The sequence below is a fragment of the Pleurodeles waltl genome, chromosome 1_2, assembly GCF_031143425.1.
Source record: "Pleurodeles waltl isolate 20211129_DDA chromosome 1_2, aPleWal1.hap1.20221129, whole genome shotgun sequence".
NCBI lineage: Eukaryota > Metazoa > Chordata > Amphibia > Caudata > Salamandridae > Pleurodeles > Pleurodeles waltl.
In genome coordinates, this window is record NC_090437.1 from 1,333,220,509 (window position 1) to 1,333,242,676 (window position 22,168).

Consider the following 22,168-nt stretch of genomic DNA (forward strand, 5'->3'; position numbering starts at 1 on the left):
AGAGTTGACTTCGAGTAGTCATGGATGTTACTACTGTTTCTGGATGCCTTGGCACTGATGAGGGCGCCCAGGTACAGATTTTATATATATTATCAATGTTAATCTATCTAACATTTGTGTGCGCATGTGAGTGAAAGGATTGTTTTTGCTAAAATCTGCAAAAGGAGAGGAAGTAACTTCCAGCTCTGCTTCTGTAGTTTCATTAATACACGCAGGCTGATTTACGTGACGTTTCGACCTTATAACGTATCCAAGTCTTCTTCAGGTGATACTAATCACAAAATGTGTAACTGATAGTTTGGTTTGCTATGCAAAATAGGGAAAATTCAGTTCACATCTTATAGTCTTCAGACAAGTGAATGAGTGTAGAAAATGCTATCATCCAACCTCTAAATCCCAACCACATATACCACATATGGCATCTGATCATTATAGCTGATATGCTACTATGCAAGCCAAGCATAGTTTGTTTTGCTATTTCTGCTTCATGATGCACAAAACAACAACATGAATCAACATTTAAATTAATCATTAAAGTAAGTAACTCATTGTTCAATTTACAGGAAAGGGGGATCTTTATACTTCTTTATAAGTTTTAGTTTAAGATTTAAAGTGAAGATGAAACATCTTCTCGGTGCTTAATTTGAGCCGGTGGTGTGCGGTGCACAGCACCATCACTTAATTGTCAGCACCGGCATTTAAGACAGTTTGCCACATGGTGGCGCTGTTTTGTAATTTAGACATGAACAGAACAACGGTTGTTTATTATTGTAACATACATTAAGTATGAATAATCCCTCCTGCCCCAGGTATTCTCACAGCTTCGGGGGTCTGCAGTAGTCTGAGTTGTCACACTAGTAGCAGAGCGAGGGTTAGTAGCCGTGTGGGTACGGTGGTTGGCAGCACTGGCAGGGGCAATGGGTGGGGCAGGCCGCAGTGGGCTCCTCTGGGGACTCCTGGCACTTGCTGTGTCACAGATGAAGCGCTGCCTTCTGAAGCTCTGGCTGCTGAGAGTTTGGTGCGCTTCGGGGTTGGTTTCCTCTTTCATGGAAGGATCAGGTGGTGGGACCGGTTCTTCTGGTCGGGCTTGAGCTCTGCATGGGCTGTGCTCCTGCAGCAGCCTGGGCACAGGCTGCCGCGGCTTCGACGCTTCTGGGGAGCCGGAGGGACCTCACCCCCAGAGCCGGTGCCACTGTTTATCCCTCTGTCCAGCTCGGATTTCACACCACGTGGGGCTGTTTCTGCATCATCTTTCACTCCCTTGTCCCTCCTCCTTAAGGACAGAGCTTAAGAGGAAGAGCTGGAAATGCAGCGACCAGCCCTAGGTAAGTGTTGGAGGATGAATGAGTGAATGGGAGGCTAGAATCGTGCAGCAGAGGGGTTGGGAGTGTACTAGAGGCCTCCTGGCACACGGTGTGACCCACAGTGCTTGGAAGAGGAGTGGCGTCAGCTTCTACCTGCAAGCCAGGCGTCTCCTGGCTGCTGCAGGCTCCCTCTTCTAGGAGCTAGAATGTAGTGCAAGGGCTCACTCCTCAGTTGTGAGTTATAATCCTGCCTTACAAACGTTTAAAAAAATTACTATTGATTAGTTTCCAAATTAAGGAAGAAACACAAACAAACAATATTAAGTATACACATGCACATATATGATCTGGTGAATGCACTGGCTCGGATTCACAGGTTATCTTTGTACCCATACACTGTATCTGGACCACCCCTCCCATCCCCACCTCCCCCACAGGCCCTCCAGGACGACCACACTGTAGTGAATCCTAGTTCGTTTTAATGGAATACAGGAGTTAGCTCAGCCTCTGGCTTGCAGATGCCCCCGTCACCTAGTGACTTTTAACCTACTTAGCTGGCTCTGTCTTAGCCCATTTAATTATTTATTTCTTCTAAGATGGCTGCCTTGTTTATAGTTAGGCCACTTGTTAGGAGTTACATTATCAGTGTCACCGCGCCAAGGCGTCAAGATCAAGCAACAAAGACAAACAAACAGTAGGTGTTCACACTTAGGGACTTTCCCTCTCTTTACTTTTGAGGGATTGTTGATATTAATTGCCGTCCCAAGCATGCCTGTTATCTATTGTTTAGGAATACACCTACGTAAGGGTACCTTGTAGATCTGTATAAATACATCACACTTCAGACAGATAATCAGAGGGATTCCGACCAGAGGGCCTCGTCACCATCGCTGATACCGATGCTGCAGTCGTCTTGACGGTCTCCGTGTCCCTGCGGAGTCTGAGATAGAGACCTCATTCCAAGGTAACGAGGGTTGGGGGCTCCTCTCATGGACCTGGCTTTGGCACATTAGGTTTAACAAACCCAGCTCTCCTTTAGGTAGGAGGTTAGGCCTATCATGTTAGGGTATTAGGGCATATTACATCTCGTATGTCTTTTCTATGCATGGCAAGATGGTGGGGGTCTTTGTAATAATGACTCTCGTCTTCACAATTCTGTTTCTTGCATTATTCATTATCCTCATCATTGCAGCCCATGCAACTTATCGCAAATTGCAGTTAAGTTAAATAAAAACTATTGAAACTTTACTGCATCTTTGTCATTGCCTGTGTTTGTGTGATACATGATATATCTGCGAGAAAGGGGTAATCTCTGTTTAACCACGACACTCCCTGTGATGTCTTACTCTCGAGTCCATGTTTAAAGGCTGCCACAAATCACCTTTTACTATTGTGTTTTTGGTGAGGTGCTGCTAGTGAGCCGGTAAGGTTGGGACAACAGTTGCGTCTTGTTGTAGGATAGGCATAGTCGCCTACAAGCAAAAGTACTGTCATCCTTTAACCAGCAGTCTTGCCCAGAGCAAGAGTCCAAACTACGACAACACCTTCTTTCATTTGGTAAATTGTCTTTTCTGCAGGCATGCACCAATTCATGTCTTGTTGCCAGTCTCATGATGTTGGTGCCCCTAATTCTGTGCTATATATCTCTTAGCAACCTGAAGGCCAAGGGGTACCCACAGTTTGCTGTACCTAGGTGGCGAGTCATATGTTCAATAGGTTCAAGACTCGGCTGTATCTGGTGTAGAGCATCCCATCACCTCCTTCATTGTTTCTCTGATGGATGACCAGTGGGGCTGTATCCTCGAGCAGCTCCAGGCCACACGAAGGAAGGTACCCACCTCCCCGCAGCCAACCACACAAGCCACCGTGTGGCACTGCCCAGCATGCGTGATCACGTTATCCAGTCTTGCACAAAGTGTGCTGTCTCCCTCTACTTCCTTTAGATCTCCTGAAAACACTGTGAATGCTTAGGAACCGTGTTGTAATAATAAGGCAGTCCTGGCTGAGCAGAGCAGATACACATTCAAATGCACACACAGTACCACCTAACAATCCCACACCAGTCCTGGCTGAGCAGAGCAGGGTACACGTTCAAGTGCACACACTACCACCTAACAATCCCACACCAGTCCTGGCTGAGCAGAGAAGGCTACACATTCAAGTGCATTCAGTACCACCTTACAATCCCACACCAGTCCTGGCTGAGCAGAGCAGAGTACACATTCAAATGCACACACAGTGCCACCTAACAATCCCACACCAGTCCTGGCTGAGCAGAGCAGAGTACACGTTCAAAAGCACACACAGTACCACCTAACAATCCCACACCAGTCCTGGCTGAGCAGAGCAGGGTACACATTCAAGTGCACACAGTACCACCTTACAATCCCACACCAGTCCTGGCTGAGCAGAGCAGAGTACACATTCAAATGCACACACAGTACCACCTAACAATCCCACACCAGTCCTGGCTGAGCAGAGCAGAGTACACGTTCAAATGCACACACAGTACCACCTAACAATCCCGCACCAGTCCTGGCTGAGCAGGTCAGTGTACACATTCAAGTGCACACAGTACCACCTAACAATCCTGCACCAGTCCTGGCTGAGCAGAGCAGGGTACACATTCAAGTGCACACAGTACCACCTTACAATCCCACACCAGTCCTGGCTGAGCAGAGCAGGGTACACGTTCAAGTGCAAATACTACCACCTAACAATCCCACACCAGTCCTGGCTGAGCAGAGCAGAGTACACGTTCAAATGCACACACAGTACCACCTAACAATCCCACACCAGTCCTGGCTGAGCAGAGCAGAGTACACGTTCAAATGCACACACAGTACCACCTAACAATCCCACACCAGTCCTGGCTGAGCAGAGCAGGGTACACGTTCAAGTGCACATACTACCACCTAACAATCCCACACCAGTCCTGGCTGAGCAGAGCAGGGTACACATTCAAGTGCACACAGTACCACCTTACAATCCCACACCAGTCCTGGCTGAGCAGAGCAGAGTACACATTGAAATGCACACACAGTACCACCTAACAATCCCACACCAGTCCTGGCTGAGCAGAGCAGAGTACACATTGAAATGCACACACAGTACCACCTAACAATCCCACACCAGTCCTGGCTGAGCAGAGCAGTGTACACATTCAAGTGCACACACAATACCACCTAACAATCCCGCACCAGTCCTGGCTGAGCGGAGAAGAGTACACATTAAAGTGCACACACAATACCACCTAACAATCCCACACCAGTCCTGGCTGAGCGGAGCAGGCTACACATTCAAGTGCACTCACTACCACCTAACAATCCCACACCAGTCCTGGCTGAGCAGAGCAGGGTACACATTCAAGTGCACACAGTACCACCTTACAATCCCACACCAGTCCTGGCTGAGCAGAGCAGAGTACACATTGAAATGCACACACAGTACCACCTAACAATCCCACACCAGTCCTGGCTGAGCAGAGCAGTGTACACATTCAAGTGCACACACAATACCACCTAACAATCCAGCACCAGTCCTGGCTGAGCGGAGCAGAGTACACATTCAAGTGCACTCACTACCACCTAACAATCCCGCACCAGTCCTGGCTGAGGGGAGCAGAGTACACATTCAAGTGCACTCACTACCACCTAGCAATCCCACACCAGTCCTGGCTGAGCAGAGCAGAGTACACATTCAAATGCACACACAGTACCACCTAACAATCCCACACCAGTCCTGGCTGAGCAGAGCAGAGTACACATTCAAGTGCACACACAATACCACCTAACAATCCCGCACCAGTCCTGGCTGAGCAGAGCAGAGTACACATTGAAATGCACACACAGTACCACCTAACAATCCCGCACCAGTCCTGGCTGAGCAGAGCAGAGTACTCATCCAAGTTCACACAGTACCACCTAATGTTTTGTACAACTCTGCCATCTATGGCTGAACATAGCAGTGTATACATTCAAGTACATACACTACCACCTTATGTTCTGTACAACAATTCTGACTTGAATATGTGTTTCATGGATACTCCTGAGTCTGTGTTTCATGGACGCAGTAAGCGCGTGCGCCTGAATTCTGACTTGTGTCTGTGTTTCATGGAAGCAGTAAGCGCAGGCGCCTGAATTCTGACTTGTGTCTGTGTTTCATGGACGCAGTAAGCGCGTGCGCCTGAATTCTGACTCGTGTCTGTGTTTCATGGAAGCAGTAAGCGCAGGCGCCTGAATTCTGACTTGTGTCTGTGTTTCATGGACGCAGTAAGCGCGTGCGCCTGAATTCTGACTCGTGTCTGTGTTTCATGGACGCAGTAAGCGCAGGCGCCTGAATTCTGACTCGTGTCTGTGTTTCATGGACGCAGTAAGCGTGTGCGCCTGAATTCTGACTCGTGTCTGTGTTTCATGGACGCAGTAAGCGCAGGCGCCTGAATTCTGACTCGTGTCTGTGTGTGATGGACGCAGTAAGCGCAGGCGCCTGAATTCTGACTCGTGTCTGTGTTTCATCGACGCAGTAAGCGTGTGCGCCTGAATTCTGACTCGTGTCTGTGTTTCATGGACACAGTAAGCACATGCACCTGAATTCTGACTCGTGTCTGTGTTTCATGGACGCAGTAAGCGCATGCACCTGAATTCTGACTCGTGTCTGTGTTTCATGGACGCAGTAAGCGCATGCACCTGAATTCTGACTCGTGTCTGTGTTCATGGACACAGTAAGCGCATGCCCCTGAATTCTGACTCGTGTCTGTGTTTCATGGACACAGTAAGCACATGCACCTGAATTCTGACTCGTGTCTGTTTCATGGACGCAGTAAGCGCATGCACCTGAATTCTGACTCGTGTCTGTGTTTCATGGACGCAGTAAGCGCATGCACCTGAATTCTGACTCGTGTCTGTGTTCATGGACACAGTAAGCGCATGCCCCTGAATTCTGACTCGTGTCTGTGTTTCATGGACACAGTAAGCACATGCACCTGAATTCTGACTCGTGCCTGTGTTTCATGGACGCAGTAAGCGTGTGCGCCTGAATTCTGACTCGTGTCTGTGTTTCATGGACACAGTAAGCACATGCACCTGAATTCTGACTCGTGTCTGTGTTTCATGGACGCAGTAAGCGCATGCACCTGAATTCTGACTCGTGTCTGTGTATCATGGACGCAGTAAGCGCATGCCCCTGAATTCTGACTCGTGCCTGTGTTTCATGGGCACACTGAGTCTGTGTTTCATGGACACAGTAAGTTCATACACCTGTCTTCTGACATTCCTGTGTTTCTGGGGCACAATGAGTCTGTGTTTCATGGACACAGTGTGACTCGTGTCTGTATTTCATGGACGCAGTAAGCGCAGGCGCCTGAATTCTGACTCGTGTCTGTGTTTTGTGGGTACCCTGATCCTGTGGCAGCCCCTAGGTCCTGACATGCGCCCCTCTTTCCTCCTTGTTCTGACTCACTGTGTGATCTCTGGACGTACTGAAAATGAATTCCAGGAAACGTGAGGTTCATTTGTTTTCTAAGAGAACAAAACCCTGGAGCTGCCGGCATGATGTCCTCTCGCCTGCTCTTCCTGTGAAATGCATCTCTTTGTTCGGAAGGCTCTTACAGCGGCTAGAAGCGGGGCTTAAAGGGGCCGGTCCTGTCACTCGCACAACTATACTTGCATGTAAAGTGCTGTTTAGGGGTTGCAATGTTCAGTGCAAGTATTTGTAGAGTCTTGCGCAAAGTGGCGACCATGAAGCTGCAAAGGTCCACATTTAACAAGCAGCCCTCTGAGGACATTCCTCTTCCCTGGATAGAGCAGAGAGAGCAGGGGAACTGATGCCCCCCACTTCAGCCCACGCCCCTGCAAGCACCCCTAGCTGCCCTGCACCCGTCTTTTACCCGACGGCACCACCTCCGTCGCCCAGACTCACCCAGGGCCCCCACCTCCCCACCAATCCTGCCCCCACCCTGCCTGCAACACACTGGGAGCTGCTTCCAAACACAGGATGGATGTCCTGGTCCATCCCCAGTGTTGCCTTAAGATTTTTTGGGGCCCTGGGCGACACAGATTTTGGGGCCCCTGTTCATAACTGTACTGCCCGTTGAAGCTTGCAATATGTTAAACAAACTTTCAGAAACTCAGTTCACACAAAACAGTGGTCTTGCCAGGACCCCAAGAATCGTTAAAATGCCTCCTGACAAGCGAGAAAGACTGGGAAGTAGAAAGAGATTAGCCAGATGAAGAGACAGTTCGCTTTCCCTGGGGAGGGCGAGGGGGGGCCCTTGCAAGGGAGGGGTCCTGGGCAGTTGCCCACTCTGCCCATGCCCTAAAACGTCTCTGCCACTGGTGGGGAAACGGCCCTCTTGTTTGGGCTTCGAGAAGAGAATCTTCCCATTTGCGAAGTTGTAAAACTTCCCTCACATTCCCTGTTGCCAATTACCCAAATTTGCAGAATTCAGGAAGCAAAAGTTTTGGGCCTGATTCACAAACTGCACTTTTGTAGTAACTTACACCAAGTCTCCACCTCCAATATTTTCTATGGAAGAGTGCCGCAGCACCAGTAGTTGCCATGTGTAGTGCTGGACTTACTACAAAAGTGTATGTTACCACAAAAGCGTAGGTTACTACAAAAGTGAAGTACAGAGCTTTTTTTCTTATCACAAACGGCCCAATTTTATTAGGCCGTTTGCGACCAGAAAGAAGGATATTTGGATGTACCAAGCCCTGTTTTGTGATTCGGTGATCTATATCGACTCGCAGTGGTCATCAAATTTTGCATCACACCACTGTCTCTGGAGCCTACTTGAGTTAAGATTTAGCAGGAACCAGGATGTGTTGGGGAAACAGCGTGTACCTGGGTTAGTAAAGGACAGAAAAATGTTAAGTTATAAATAAATAAATGAATCCAGAATTTGTAAACCGCAGCAAATCACACGTGAGGGTCTCAAGGTACTGAATTGTAGGCACAGGGAGATGAAGTGATTTGTCCAGAATCGCAGGATGTTCAGCCGACGCAGAGACACAACCTGGTTCCCTCAGCTCCAAAGTTGGAAGCTCTGGCCCTAAAGCCACATCCTCTCCCTACTGCTACGTAGAGTCTGAGGCACAGAGACAGTACTTTGCCCAGGATTATAAAATATTTGAGGCCAAACTGCAAACTGGGATTAGAGGCTGTCTCTTTAGGTTCTAAGGCTAGCAGCATAACCAGGGCCGGACTGTGCGTAGCGGGCATCAGGTGTTTTCCCGGTGAGCTGGAAGGGTGTGGGACAGGTTTTTGTTACTGGGGGCCGGTTTTGCAACAGTGCTTTGCACTCTTCCCCCCGCAACACCGCTCCCCTGTGCCCCCCCTCAGCCTGGGGGCTAATCTGACAAATTTACCAGGGCTGCTTTGGGTTCCCACTCCGGCCTGAGCATAACCCTAGACTACATCTAGATTCAGCTCTAGCTTGTCATCAAACCCCTCCCTTTTAACACTCTGCCTCGAACTTCTACTTTGTTAGCACAACATGTTCATGTCCTAAGCAGCAGCCAAAGTCCCAGAAGTGCCCAGAGCTGGACGCCGCTGATTTACAGAGCAGCTGCGGCTCATCATGTCCAATAAATGCAGCCTGATTCTCAAAATCAGAAGGAAAAGTACATAAGAGCTTTGTCTCTATCTGAACATAGCTTTTAGGTCTGGCGTTAGCCCAGACCTTTTGATTTTACTGAAATATGTATACTGTACTTATAGGGGCATCAGCCAACTCTCTTCAACCATTGGTCTGCTGTTGTGTCATTCAGATTTTGCTTCCGCCCTCTAGAATAGGTCGCCCACTTCAGCCACTGGTTCACGTCACTGTGAGTGACTGCACTTTACTCTCTCACAAGCAGCAGACCCACACACAAGCGACTTCCCTTCAGTGCCAGTGTTTTTATATTTACTTTACAATGATGTTAGTGTTGCCCTTGGCAGGACACGTCTGATGCATATTCCATCTTTATCATATCCCATCTCCTGTCAGTGCTGTTGTAAATTCCCTTTGGAGTTTTTTGCATTTCTGGCTGCTGCTTTTTCACACCATATCGGACTGTGTCCATTTGAAATTGTTGTGTCTTTCTTCCTCTCTTTCTTTCTTTCTTTCTTTCTTTCTTTCTTTCTTTCTTTCTTTTCTTTCTTTCTTTCTTCCTTCCTTCCTTCCTTTTTTTTTCTTCTCATTTTTCTTCCACCCACACCAGCACACTTTAAGGTACAATATATCAGCTCATTTCAGCCATTGGCTGACTTCACTACGAGTTGTCGTCCTTTCACAGTGAACACATCCACACAAAGTAGTTCCCTTCGGTGGCAGGGACTACCATGGTAATGTGTGTTTTTCTTTTAATGAAAACATTTTTTTTGTCTGAAGCAGATGATTTTGTTTTACATTGATGAGGGCCAGGCGAACCCCAAACAATAAAGTTGTGCAAAAACCATGAAAAAACAAAACAAGAATTGCTACAAGGCTGGCGGCCAACGCAAGACCTATTGGCTTTGCCAATGCTTGTTCTACTTTGTGCTGTTTACAAATAGCCCCTGAATTATACATGGATAGCGGCACTAGGTGCATGTTTCCAGGCGTACTGCTGCAAAGGTCAGGTACTTTCCAGGCAGGATCCTACTGCTGCTGTGGGAGTCCTCATTAGCAGAGCAGTCTGCACAGGGGGATTGGGATTCCCTGTGAAACGTGCTCTTATTTTCCTGGAAAAATCCCTTTTGCTAGACCTCAGCAAATCTAAACATTATTTTCCCTCCCTGCAAGTGAGATTTACAACTACACATATATCCGAACTTGTGACAGTGAAATTGGCCATATCTAATGCATTCACACACTCCAGAAAAGTATTTCTGAATTCCTGGCAGGAGTAAATGAGATATTTTTGGCGGTGTCTGTGAATAGTGCTAGAAGTTCCAGGACCATTGGACAGGCTATTCGGATATAAGTTACCGTAGACCTGCGGGCACTTTCAGTTTTTTATGAGAGTGCCCTTGTTATGGTGTGTTATTTTTTTCATAAATCTTTTAATTCAGGTTTTTACATCTTAATCCGCTTCACACCATACATCCCCGGCAACCGCTAGTCCCACCTCCCACTTAGGGGGTGCAGTGCATGTGTGTCTTCAGTAACATCGAATACATTGTACATGGGTGAGAGGGGAGCACCTCCACGATTCCGGGGTCCCCCAGAGCTCCAATCATCTAAGCATGTGTCCGTGTAAAGTGGCAGTGGAGTCTTGGTATTACCAAAATGAATAACCATTCGTAGCAGTTGCGACATAAGGAGGAGATTTACCTCTTCCTTTTTTTGGTATAACATGGAGTGACAGTTGGTAACAACAATGGTTTCAACAATTATAACCAGAGCCCGTGCCTATAGCCTTATACATGTTTTGTTTCCCTGCTTCCCATCTCGCCTTTTCCACTCAGACACTCGTGCACCCTCGCGACAGAGCCAGGTCGCGGCTGAAGCCCTACGACTCCTCCCGAAGGAGATACACTCTGCCCACCCTGCACTGCCCATCGGTGCAACACGCCCCGCAGCATCCTAACTTCTGTCAGCATGTCTTCCCAGCTGCAGGGCAGCGGGCATTTGCGTAGCCCCATGTTGTCCTCCCTACGCAGCGCCGTCCCCTCTGCCAAGAAGGAGCGCATCCATGCCACGATGAAGGAGGGTTCTCAGACCTTCCACCTTTTGGTAATGCATCGCTTAGCTGCCAAACGTCCCGACTCCAAGAATTTAGAGATTGCCTTCTGCTTCCTAGTTCTGGTAATGGGCCCAATATTCATGCCTCCCAGGTAGGTAGTGCCAGGTGTGCCGTGCAGACAGAAAGGCAGGACGTCACTCCCTGCCAGTTAGCATGCAGGGACGGGCATGACCACATCATATGCAGGAAATCTGCCGCAGGCAGCGCACATCTGGGACAAGACGCAGCAGTGCGGTGAAAATACCTGTTAATCTTCTCAGTGGTGAGATAAGCCCTGTGTAGTATGTAAAATTGAATCAGACGGAATCGCGCATTATGCAGGATGCTGGTGGGGCTTTCCTGGGCCATCTCCCGCTCCCTGTCCGTAAAAGGTCGGGCGCGATCTTCTTCCCACTTGCACTAATCCAGCGTGCGCAGATGCAGCGTGTACTTGCAAAGAGCTAGCTAATGCACCAAGTGCCTACCCTGGCCCATGACCTGTAGGTATTGTATCGTCAAATGAGTTGGCAGTTCTATCGATATGTCCCCCCACTGCTGTGCCAGAGATGCCCGCAAAGAGTTGTAAAGAAGGAATTGTCCCGGTGGTAAACCAGTCTCTGCTGCCAATATGTCAGAGGGGGTCAGAGTGCTGTCCTGGTGCCGATCGCCCAGTGTGTGTAGTCCTACCGCACGCCAGGTCTCTAACTCCCCTGCAGCTGTAAACGTGGTGCTCCTGCGAGTACCCAATAAGGCCAGGGCTGGCACATAGGGAGTCAGCGCTCGTTAAAGGCAAATACTCCTGCGGTAGCATCAGCGTGGCACGCTTAGGAGGAGGGGATCTGGGGATTTAGCCCACCTGTTTGGGTGGAATAAGTTAGACATGCTTGCTGAAGCCCATGGTGCCACGCTGTAGCTGTGTCCGATAATTGTAGGCCCGAGAGCCACCTAGCTACCCACTGTCATTGGGAGGCCAGGTAATAGTGCTCCAGATTAGGCACCGCGAGGCCGCCCCTATCTAGCGGCGCATAAAGTTTCACCAGTGCAACTCGGCAGCGGCCTGTATTCCTAATGAAGTCCCGGCGGGAAAGCGCCATCATCTTCAGGAGGGCCACTCGGCCCATCACCAATAAAGGCAAAGTCTGCCAGAAGGACATCTGAGTACGATTAGAGGTGACCGCATGTTTAAGATTTCCATCATGCAGATCAGTCAGTAAATGATATATTCAGACCCAGAGATATCTAAATATTCTGGGCTGCCAAAGGACCAGAGTACCAGAGAGCACCAGGGCTGGGTCCTGCACCTCCTGGTGAAAAGGGAACAAACATGATTTGCCCCCGTTGACACGCAGGCCAGACAGGGAGGTGAAGCGTAACTTCAGCGGGGACATTGGAGATAGCTCTAAAATAGAGGAGAAGGTCGTCCGTGTACAAGGACACCACATAGAGCCCGTCTCCCAACGGGATGCCCCAACTTGCCCCCTGATGGCGGAGCTCCGCCGCCAGAGGTTCGATTGCTAATGAGAAGAGGAAGGGAGAGAGGGGACAGCCCTGACGGCTACACCTACCTATTGGGATTGGTCCAGATATGGCTGAACCAGTTTTGACTCTGAGTTGCCAGTGCAAAGGATTCTGTCTAGTCTCACATGCAGGTTGTGGGGGACAGAATACTACGAGTAGACCCAAACCTGGTCATCTCGGTGGCGCCAAGTATCTGTCAAGTGTCAGTGTTGGAGCCAACTAGGCAGCGAGCTGGCAGCACGTACCGGGGTGCCGTGGGCAGTGGCGGGAAGGAGCGATCAAGCCCTGGGTTAAAGACACTGTTAAAGTCCCCCTCCCACGAGCCACGGAATTCCACTCCAGCGGGACAGCGCGCCGGACAGCCTGTGCAAGAACGAAGCCTGCGCTGTGTTTGGTGCATATATAGATCCTAAAATTAGTGCGCGGCCATCTAAACGTCGGCGTATAAATGCATAATGACCTTCAACGTCAATTACCCGCTCCTTGGCGACAAAGGGGGTGCCCGGTTTAACCCATATAAGAGCGCCCCTGGCATAGGAGGAGAAGTGTGTGGCGAATAGCTGTCCGCGCCAGCGCCGCTGCAGCCTAGCAGCCTCTGACCATGTAGGTGCGTTTCCTGCAAAAATCCAATGTGAATGGAATGCCTTTTGAGATATGAGTATACCTCTCACATTCCACGTGAGAATGTTAGTAGGAGCCATTGGTATTTAGTGGGGGGCGGGCATCATAACGGGGAAGGCGGCAGCTACACGAGTACCCCATGGTCAGCGGAGGGGCCGCAGGGACAATGCACGGGGCAAGGCTCCATCTGGTAACAAACCACTAAAACACATAGCGCGAGTACCATAAAGACGGACGGAGAGGCAAGCGGCTTCCGCCCAAACTTCCAAACTTCAAGTTTGCTTCAGCTAGGAATAAGGAAGAAAGTACCTATAAGGGGGTTCGTCAAGAGGAGTGCAACTGTGGAGGTCCCAGTCGTTTCCTACATTTAGGCAAGCAAAACAGGAATTTAATACTGCCTTGTTTACAGCCTCACCCATCAAATATATACACCATTTCTGTAAGGAGAAGAGAAGGAGAGGAAAGGGGGCGAAGCAGGGGAGGAGAGCGGGGTAGCAGAAAGTGGGGAGGCCAGGCAAGAAGGGGCAGGATCAAGGACAAAGGCCAGAAGAGCATCTTCCAGTGACCTAAAGAATGACAAGTGATCGATAATTGTGCAGATGTATAAACCTGTTGATCGTAACCGTGGTAACGAGATGCAGCGTTAGTAAATAAGCAGTGCTAAGAAGCATTGCCGTCTCAAACGCTTGTTATGGTATGTTATATTGATTTGTATAGCGCACTAATCACCCGAGAGGTTATCCAGTCCTTGCAATGTTTACTCTGTCACTAGCATCGAAATGTGCTTCAGTCACTAAAGATGCAGGGTGAGGCGCTTGTCTGCAGTTCAGGCCATGGGGACCCCATCTTTCATCTCAACAAATGAAATGTTTTGGTCCACCACTCACACAAACATTTTATTTTTACATTAAGTAGCACAAACCGTTACTGTCCAAAACACGTGACCCTTTACTAATCATTCGCACCCAAACACCCAGACACACGTGCCCAATGGATGCCACAATACCGTACAGTATGGTGCCCAAAGAGAGTGCCATGGTGCCGCGCTAGCAGCAGAAAGCGCTATACTGAATAAGCTAATGTTATGGAAGATGAGTGTTTAATCAGAACCCGCCCCATTGGTGCTGCCCGAGTCCATGGTGGCCGCATGCCAAAGCTCTCTGGTCTTGATTCCACCTCATGCCACTTTCTTCCATCGCCCTACATTTCCTGTCTCCTTATCTCACTTTTGGGAGCTCAGTTTCATCTCTGCGTTGCCTTTCTCCTCCTCCCTTCTCTGCCTTTCTCTCTCTTGCTCTGGCAAAGTCTGATCATGAAAGATAAGTCTTGATGTCCAAAAATGAGTGCTGTTGCCGAGCACCTGCACAAAATAAGCACTGTTTATGATGTTGCTTCTCAAGCCCTCCCCCCGGGGGTGTTGTCAGGTGGTAAGGATTGCTGGGAGTTGTAATCCATGATGCTGCATACATCACATGCGCACCTGCTCTTCCTGTGTGTGCACCTGCTCTTCCTGTGTGTGAACCTGCTCTTTCCGTGTGTGCATCTGCTCTTCCCGTGTGTGCACCTCCTCTTCCCGTGTGTACATCTGCTCTTCCCGTGTGTGCACCTGCTCTTCCCGTGTGTGCTCCTTCTCTTCCCGTGTGTGCACCTGCTCTTCCCGTGTGTGCACCTCCTCGTCCCGTGTGTGCACCTGCTCTTCCTGTGTGTGCAGCTCCTCTTCCCGTGTGTGCACCTGCTCTTCCCGTGTGTGCACCTGCTCTTCCTGTGTGTGCACCTGCTCTTCCCGTGTGTGCACCTGCTCGTCCCGTGTGCGCACCTACTCTTCCCGTGTGTGCACCTGCTCTTCCCGTGTGTGCACCTGCTTTTCCTCTGTGTGCACTTGCTCTTCCTGTGTGTGCACCTGCTCTTCCTCTGTGTGCACCTGCTCTTCCTGTGTGTGCACCTGCTCTTCCTGTGTGTGCACCTGCTCTTCCTCTGTGTGCACCTGCTCTTCCTGTGTCTGCTCCTGCTCTTCCTATGTGTGCTCCTGCTCTTCGTGCTCCTGCTCTTCCTATGTGTGCACCTGCTCTTCCTGTGTGTGCTCCTGCTCTTCCTATGTGTGCACCTGCTCTTCCCGTGTGTGCACCTGCTCGTCCCGTGTGTGCACCTACTCTTCCCGTGTGTGCACCTGCTCTTCCCGTGTGTGCACCTGCTCTTCCTCTGTGTGCACCTGCTCTTCCTGTGTGTGCACCTGCTCTTCCTCTGTGTGCACCTGCTCTTCCTGTGTGTATACCTGCTCTTCCTATGTGTGCACCTGCTCTTCCTGTGTGTGCACCTGCACTTCCCATGTGTGCATGTGCTCTTCCTGTGTGTGCACCTGCTCTTCCCGTGTGTGCACCTACTCTTCCTGTGTGTGCACCTGCTCTTCTTGCGTGTGCATGTGATCTTCCTGTGTGTGCACCTGCTCTTCCTAGGTATACACCTGTTACATATACCTTGTCCTAAATTATGCACATCTCTCCTTATGTGCAGCTGCTCTTCATACATGTTCACCTGCTCCTGGTACATACTCTCCTCATGTATGTGCATCTGCTCCTCTTTCATGTGCACCTAGATTTTATGTTCACACCTGTTCCCTATGATGTGTCCCTCCTTGTTTGTTCTCACCTGCTCCTCATGTATTTTATTCACAGCTGCTCCTTATACATTTTCACAATACTTGTACACATGAGCTTCACATATGTGCCCCAGCTCCTCTTTTATATACCTCTGCTTTTTATGTTCTCACCTGTTCCTCATTAATGCGCACTTACATTTTGCTGACATCTGCTTCTCATTTACGTCCACGTGCTCCCTTCAATGTGCATATAGCCTCATTCATTTTTGCCTAGTTGTGCTCTTCATGTGTGTGCAGTAACTGGATATATGTTCGCTTACTTTCCATTTATATGTAGCCACTCCTTGTGTTTTTGCTTTTGTTTCCACCTCATGCCCATTTATCTGCTCCTGGTTCATGTATCAAAGTATGAACTTCTCATTCATATACATCCGCCCCTCGTTTTTTTACTGGTGTGTGCAACTGATGTGTGCATCTGCTCCTCATTTATGTGTGTCTGCTCCTCATTTATGTGCATTTCCTCCACATATATGTGCAGTTTCTTCTCATGTATATGCACCTGCTCCTTGTTCATCTGCCAACGTACGTTATGTATCTGTCCCTCGTTTGTTTACTGCCGTATGCATCTGCTCCTCACTTATGTGCAAAAGCTCCTCATTTATGTGCAGCGCCTACTCATTTAACTGCATCAGATCCTCATGTTTATTTGTCAAACTGTGCATTTGTTCCTCATTGGTGTACACATGGTCCCATTTACACACACCTGCTCCTCAGCTATCTGCATTGGCTTCTCACACATATGCATGTGCTCCTGAGAGCGTGCAAGAGCGTGAATTTACACTCTTGTCTGATGAATCTTTTTCTTTGGTTGAGATGCACATGAGAGTTAAATTAACAGGCTATTAAATTTAATTCGAATCCCACTAAGGACCAAAAATCGATGATGGTAGTTAAGTTGATTTATTCTCAAACAATAATCAATCAAATATATATGCAAATCATTAGAATATTGAAAAGATACAGAATCACAGCTGGCAAGCTGAAATATTGCAATTGATTCAGTCTCAATAGATTTAGATACAGAGCAGTTACAATCACAGTGATACAGAAACTGATAATCAGAAATAGATGTTCCATAAAGGAACTCCTGTTCTCTCTCTTAAACATTAAATAATTCTTAAGTCATCGAGCAGGAATTCTAAGTGGGGAATGAAATTGGATCGGAAATACATCTTAAGGATGATAGGAATAAAGGCTCACGGAAATTTGGGAATGTGAGAAGGTATCAGCATAGTGAAGACTTCAGTAGAAGTCTTCCAAAAGGCAATATATGTTTATCATAAAACCTCACACATTGCAAGAATAAAGGAAACAGAGAGGTCTGAACACCTCAAAGCCTAAGGGAACCTGCCTAACATCTAACAGTATAAGCATTAATTACAACAAACAGAATCTTCAACATCAATATTATCTTTCCCTTCCCTCCATGGACCAATGTACTTTGAGTTTGTCTTGTTAATTGAAACATCACCCAGGTTTTTCCTCCCACACAACTTCAACAGTCTTGGGGTCTTCAGCGACTCATGGTCCTGGTACACAGTGAACGGAGACTTCTACTGCTCATTAAGGGCCATATGTATGTAGATTTTGTTTTGGTTGCAAATGGCCAGATTTGCAGAATCAGGCTGATTGCGGCTTAATTAAAGCAGTTTACCTATGTACAAAACCCTACTTTGCGATTCTGTCACCTATTATTGAATTGCAAAATGGTTTGCGATGCCCTATTAGGAAGGAGGTGTGCCAAGTGCATCCCTTCCTAATAGCGACTCGCAGGGGGATGTATGATTGTTTTGTGACTGGGAATGCAGTTGCAAAAAAATCATAGGTTCCACCAATTTGAAACTGCTGGTAACCCATTCGCAAACAGGAAGGGGTCTACAAGGGACCTCTTCCCCTTTTTGAATGGGGGTGCCAGCAATTTTTCAGAGCAGACAGGGGTCCCACGGAGCACTGCCTACTCTGAGAAAATGAAAAGGGAACTTTTTATTATTTTGTGTAATGCATCCCGTTTTCCTTTATGAAAAAAGGGCTGCATTAAAAAAAAGTGCTTCATTTAAAAAGTAGTCACAGACATGGTGGTCCGCTGATCCCAGCAGGCGACCATCTCTGTGAGTTCAGCAATTCCCAAATGGGTCTCAAATTGCCACCTGCCTCATGAGTATTAATGAGGCAAGGCCCTTGTGACCCATTTGTGAACTGCAAGCATTATCTGAGACACTGCTGTACATCAGGTTTTGCGACTCGCAAAATGCGAGTTTCAAAACCTGACGTTTGTACATGTGGCCCATAATCTTTACATTTCATGCCAATATTTTCTCTTCTCAGGCCCTACTATCAGTAAAACTAATACACAATTATACTCCTTTCCTCTGGCTACCAAAGCCTTGCAACACTCCTGCTAAGAAAGAACGCGCTGTTAAATTAGCCTGACTTTAACTAAGCATTTGATGTGCATTTCGAATACATGGTTGTAAATAAGCACTTTCAACTTTCAGAATAAAGGCAAACGAAGAAAAGAAAGAAAGACATTCTACTTCAACTAATGCAACTTAAAGAGTAAATGTAAGACGTGAATAGTGAATACATTAAAAGCAATTTTAGATGCACATTAGTGAGCACGTTTACAAAGCTTCAGCGTTTCAGTGATTACATTATATTAATACGTCAGATAGGGAGACAAGTTCATCATATTAATCTCACAGTAAATATATTAAATACAAATGCATATTTGTTCAAAGATTGAGGTGTAAAGGGTTGAGCCTAAATGTGCGCTACTCCACCCCTTATTTACGGTTACCGGTGTGCACACCTGCTCGTCGTGTATGGTAATCTGCTCTAAATGTATGGTGATCTGCTCCTTGTGTATGGTAATCTGCTCCATATGTATGGTAACCTTGCTCCTCATGTATGATAATCTGCTCTAAATGTATGGTAACCATCTCCTCGTACATTCTAATATGCTTGAAATGTATGGTAATCTGCTGCAAATGTGTGGTAATCTGCTCCTCGTGTATGGTAATCTGCTCCAAACGTATGGTAACCTGCTACTCATGTATGGTGATCTGCTATAAATGTATGGTAATCTGCTCCAATTGTATGGTAATCTGCTCCTTTTATATGGTAATGTGCTCCAAATGAATGGCAATCTGCTCCTCGTGTATGGTAATCTGCTTCAAATGTATGGTAACCTTCTCCTAGTGTATGGTAATCTGCACCAAATGTGTGATAATGTGCTCCTCATGTATGGTGATCTGCTCTAAATGTATGGTAATCTGCTCCTCGCGTATGGTAATCTGCTCCAAATGTATGGTAATCTGCTCCTTGTGTATGGTAATCTGCTCCAAATGTATGGTAACCTTCTACTTGTGTATGGTAACCTGCTCCAAGTGTATGGTAACCTGCTCCACATGTATGGTAACCTCATTGTCATGTATGGTAACCTCCACCTCGTGTATGGTAACCTGCTTCTCATGGATGGTAACCTCCTCCTTGTGTATGGTAACCTGCTCCAAGTGTATGGTAAGTAGCTCCTCGTGTATGGTAACCTGCTGCATTTGCGTGGTAACCTCCTCCTTGGTTATGGTAACCTGCTGCATTTGTATGGTGACCTGGTCCTTGTGTATGGTGACCTAGTCCTCGTGTATGTGCTCCTCATGTATGGTGACCTGGCCCAAGTGTATGGTGACCTGCTCCAAGAGTATTGTGACCTGCTGCTCGTGTATGATAACCTGCTTCTCGTGTTTAGTGACCTGCCCCTCGTGTATGGTGACCTGCCCCTCGTGTATGGTAACCTGCCCCACGAGTATGGTAACCTGCCCCACAAATATGGTAACCTGCTCCACGTATATGGTAATCTAATCCTCATGTATGGTAGCCTGCTCCAGGTCTATGGTAACCTGCTCCTCGTGTAAGGTAACCTGCCTCTTGTGTATGGTAACCTGACCCTCTTGTATGGTAATCTGCTCCAAATGTATGGTAATCTGCTCCTCGTGTATGATAATCTGCTCCTCCTGTATGGTAATCTGCTTTAAATGTATGGTAACCTTCTCCTAGTGTATGGTAATCTACTCTTAATGTATGGTAACTTTCTCTGTGTGTATGGTAATCTGCTCCTCGTGTATGGTAATCTGCTCCCTGTGTCTTGTAATATGCTTCAAATGTATGGTAATCTGCTCCTCGTGTATTAATCTTCTCCTTGTGTATGGTAATCTGCTTCTCGTGTATGGTAATCTGCTCCAACTGTATGGTAATGTGCTCCTCATGTATTAATATTAATCTGCTCCTCTTGTATGGTAATCTGCTCCTTGTGTATGGTAAACTGCTTCTCCTTTATGATAATCTGCTCCTCGTGTATGGTAATCTGCTCCTCCTGTATGGTAACCTGCTCCTTGTGTATGGTAACCTGCTCCATGTATGGTAATTTGCTCTAAATGTATGGTAATCTGCTCCAAATGTATGGTAATCTGCTCCAAATGTATGGTAATCTGCTCCTCATGTATGGTAATCTGCTCCAAATGTATGGTAATCTGCTCCACGCGTATTAATCTGCTCCTCGCGTATGGTAATCTGCTCCTCGTGTATGGTGATCTGCTCTAAATGTATGCTAATGCGCTCCTCGTGTATGGTAATCTGCTCCTCGTGTATGATAATCTGATCAAAATGTTTGGTAATCTGGTCCTCATGTATGGTAATATGCTCCTTGTGTATTTAATCTGCTCCAGATTATGGTAATCTGCTCCTTGTGTATGATAATCTACTCCCCGTGTATGGTAATCTGCTCCTCCTATATGGTAACCTGCTCCTCATATATGGTAACCTGCCCTGGTGTATGGTAACCTGCTCCTCATGTATGGTAATCTGCTCTAAATGTATGGTAATCTGCTCCTCGTGTACGGTAATCTGCTCCTTGTGTATGGAAATTTGCTCCTTGTGTCTGGTAATCTGCTCCAAATGTATAGTAATCTGCTCCTCGTGTATGGTAAACGGCTTCTCGTGTATGGTAACCTTCTCCAAGTGTATGGTAATCTGCTCCTCGTGTATGGTAACCTCCTCCAAGTGTATGGTAACCTGCTCCACGTGTATGGTTACCTCCTCTAAATGTATGGTAACCTGCTCCACGCGTATGGTAACCTGCTCTAAATATATGGTAACCTGCTCCTGGTGTATGGTAACCTCCTCCTCGTGTATGATAACCTCCTCTAAATGTATGGTAACCTGCTCCACGTGTATGGTAACCTCCTCCTGGTGTATGGTAACCTCCTCTAAATGTTTGGTAACCTGCTCCTGGTGTATGGTAACCTCCTCCTCGTGTATGATAACCTCCTCTAAATGTATGGTAACCTGCTCCACGTGTATGGTAACCTGCTCCTCGTGTATGGTAACCTCCTCTAAATATATGGTAACCTGCTCCTGGTGTATGGTAACCTCCTTGTGTATGGTAACCTCCTCTAAATGTATGGTAACCTGCTCCAGGTGTATGGTAACCTCCTCCTCGTGTATGGTGACCTGCTCCTCGTGTATGGTAACCTCCTCCACGTGTATGGTAACCTCCTCTTCATGTATGGTAACCTGCTCCACTTGTATGGTAACCTGCTCCACATATATGGTAACCTCCTCCTCGTGTATGGTAACCTCCTCCTCGTGTATGGTGTCCTCCTCCATGTGTATGGTAACCTGCTCCTCCTGTATGGTAACCTCCTCCTCCTGCATGGTAACCTCCTCCTCCTGTATGGTAAGCTCCTCCACGTGTATGGTAACCTCCTCTTCATGTATGGTAACCTGCTCCACTTGTATGGTAACCTGCTCCACGTGGATGGTAACCTCCTCCTCAGGTATGGTAACCTGCTCCTCGTGTATGGAAACCTGCTCCACTTGTATGGTAACCTGCTCCACGTGGATGGTAACCTGCTCCATGTGGATGGTAACCTTCTCCAAGTGTATGGTAAACTGATCCACGTGAATGGTAACCTGCTCCACGTGTATGGTAACCTTCTCCAAGTGTATGGTAACCTCCTCCACGTGTATGGTAACCTCCTCCAAGTGTATGGTAACCTGCTCCACGCGTATGGTAACCTGCTCTAAATAGATGGTAACCTGCTCCTCGTGTATGGTAACCTCCTCCTCGTGTATGGTAACCTCCTCTAAATGTATGGTAACCTGCTCCACGTGTATGGTAACCTCCTCCTCGTGAATGGTAACCTGCTCCACGTGTATGGTAACTTTCTCCAAGTGTATGGTAACCTGCTCCACGTTTATGGTAACCTCCTCCAAGTGTATGGTAACCTGCTTCACATGTATGATAACCTCCTCCAAGTGTATGGTAACCTGCTCTTCGTGTATGGTAGCCTGCTCTAAATATATGTAACCTTCTCCTCGTGAGTGGT

General features: G+C 47.5%; 1 protein-coding gene across 4 annotated transcripts in view; it reads left to right on the forward strand.

Moving 5' to 3' along the window:
• LOC138251737 (long-chain-fatty-acid--CoA ligase ACSBG2-like) overlaps window positions 1-22,168 on the forward strand; it is a 359,144-nt gene that overhangs the window by 121,526 nt on the left and 215,450 nt on the right. For 2 of the 4 annotated variants that reach the window (XM_069205675.1, XM_069205676.1), the window contains exon 1: window positions 1,116-1,325. The exons of the other annotated variants lie outside the window; for them this stretch is intronic. In XM_069205675.1, coding sequence (XP_069061776.1) covers window positions 1,307-1,325 — 19 coding nt within the window. In that variant the 5' untranslated portion in view covers window positions 1,116-1,306. Of the gene's footprint in view, window positions 1-1,115; window positions 1,326-22,168 lie in introns of those variants that run through there. 4 annotated transcript variants of the gene reach the window in all.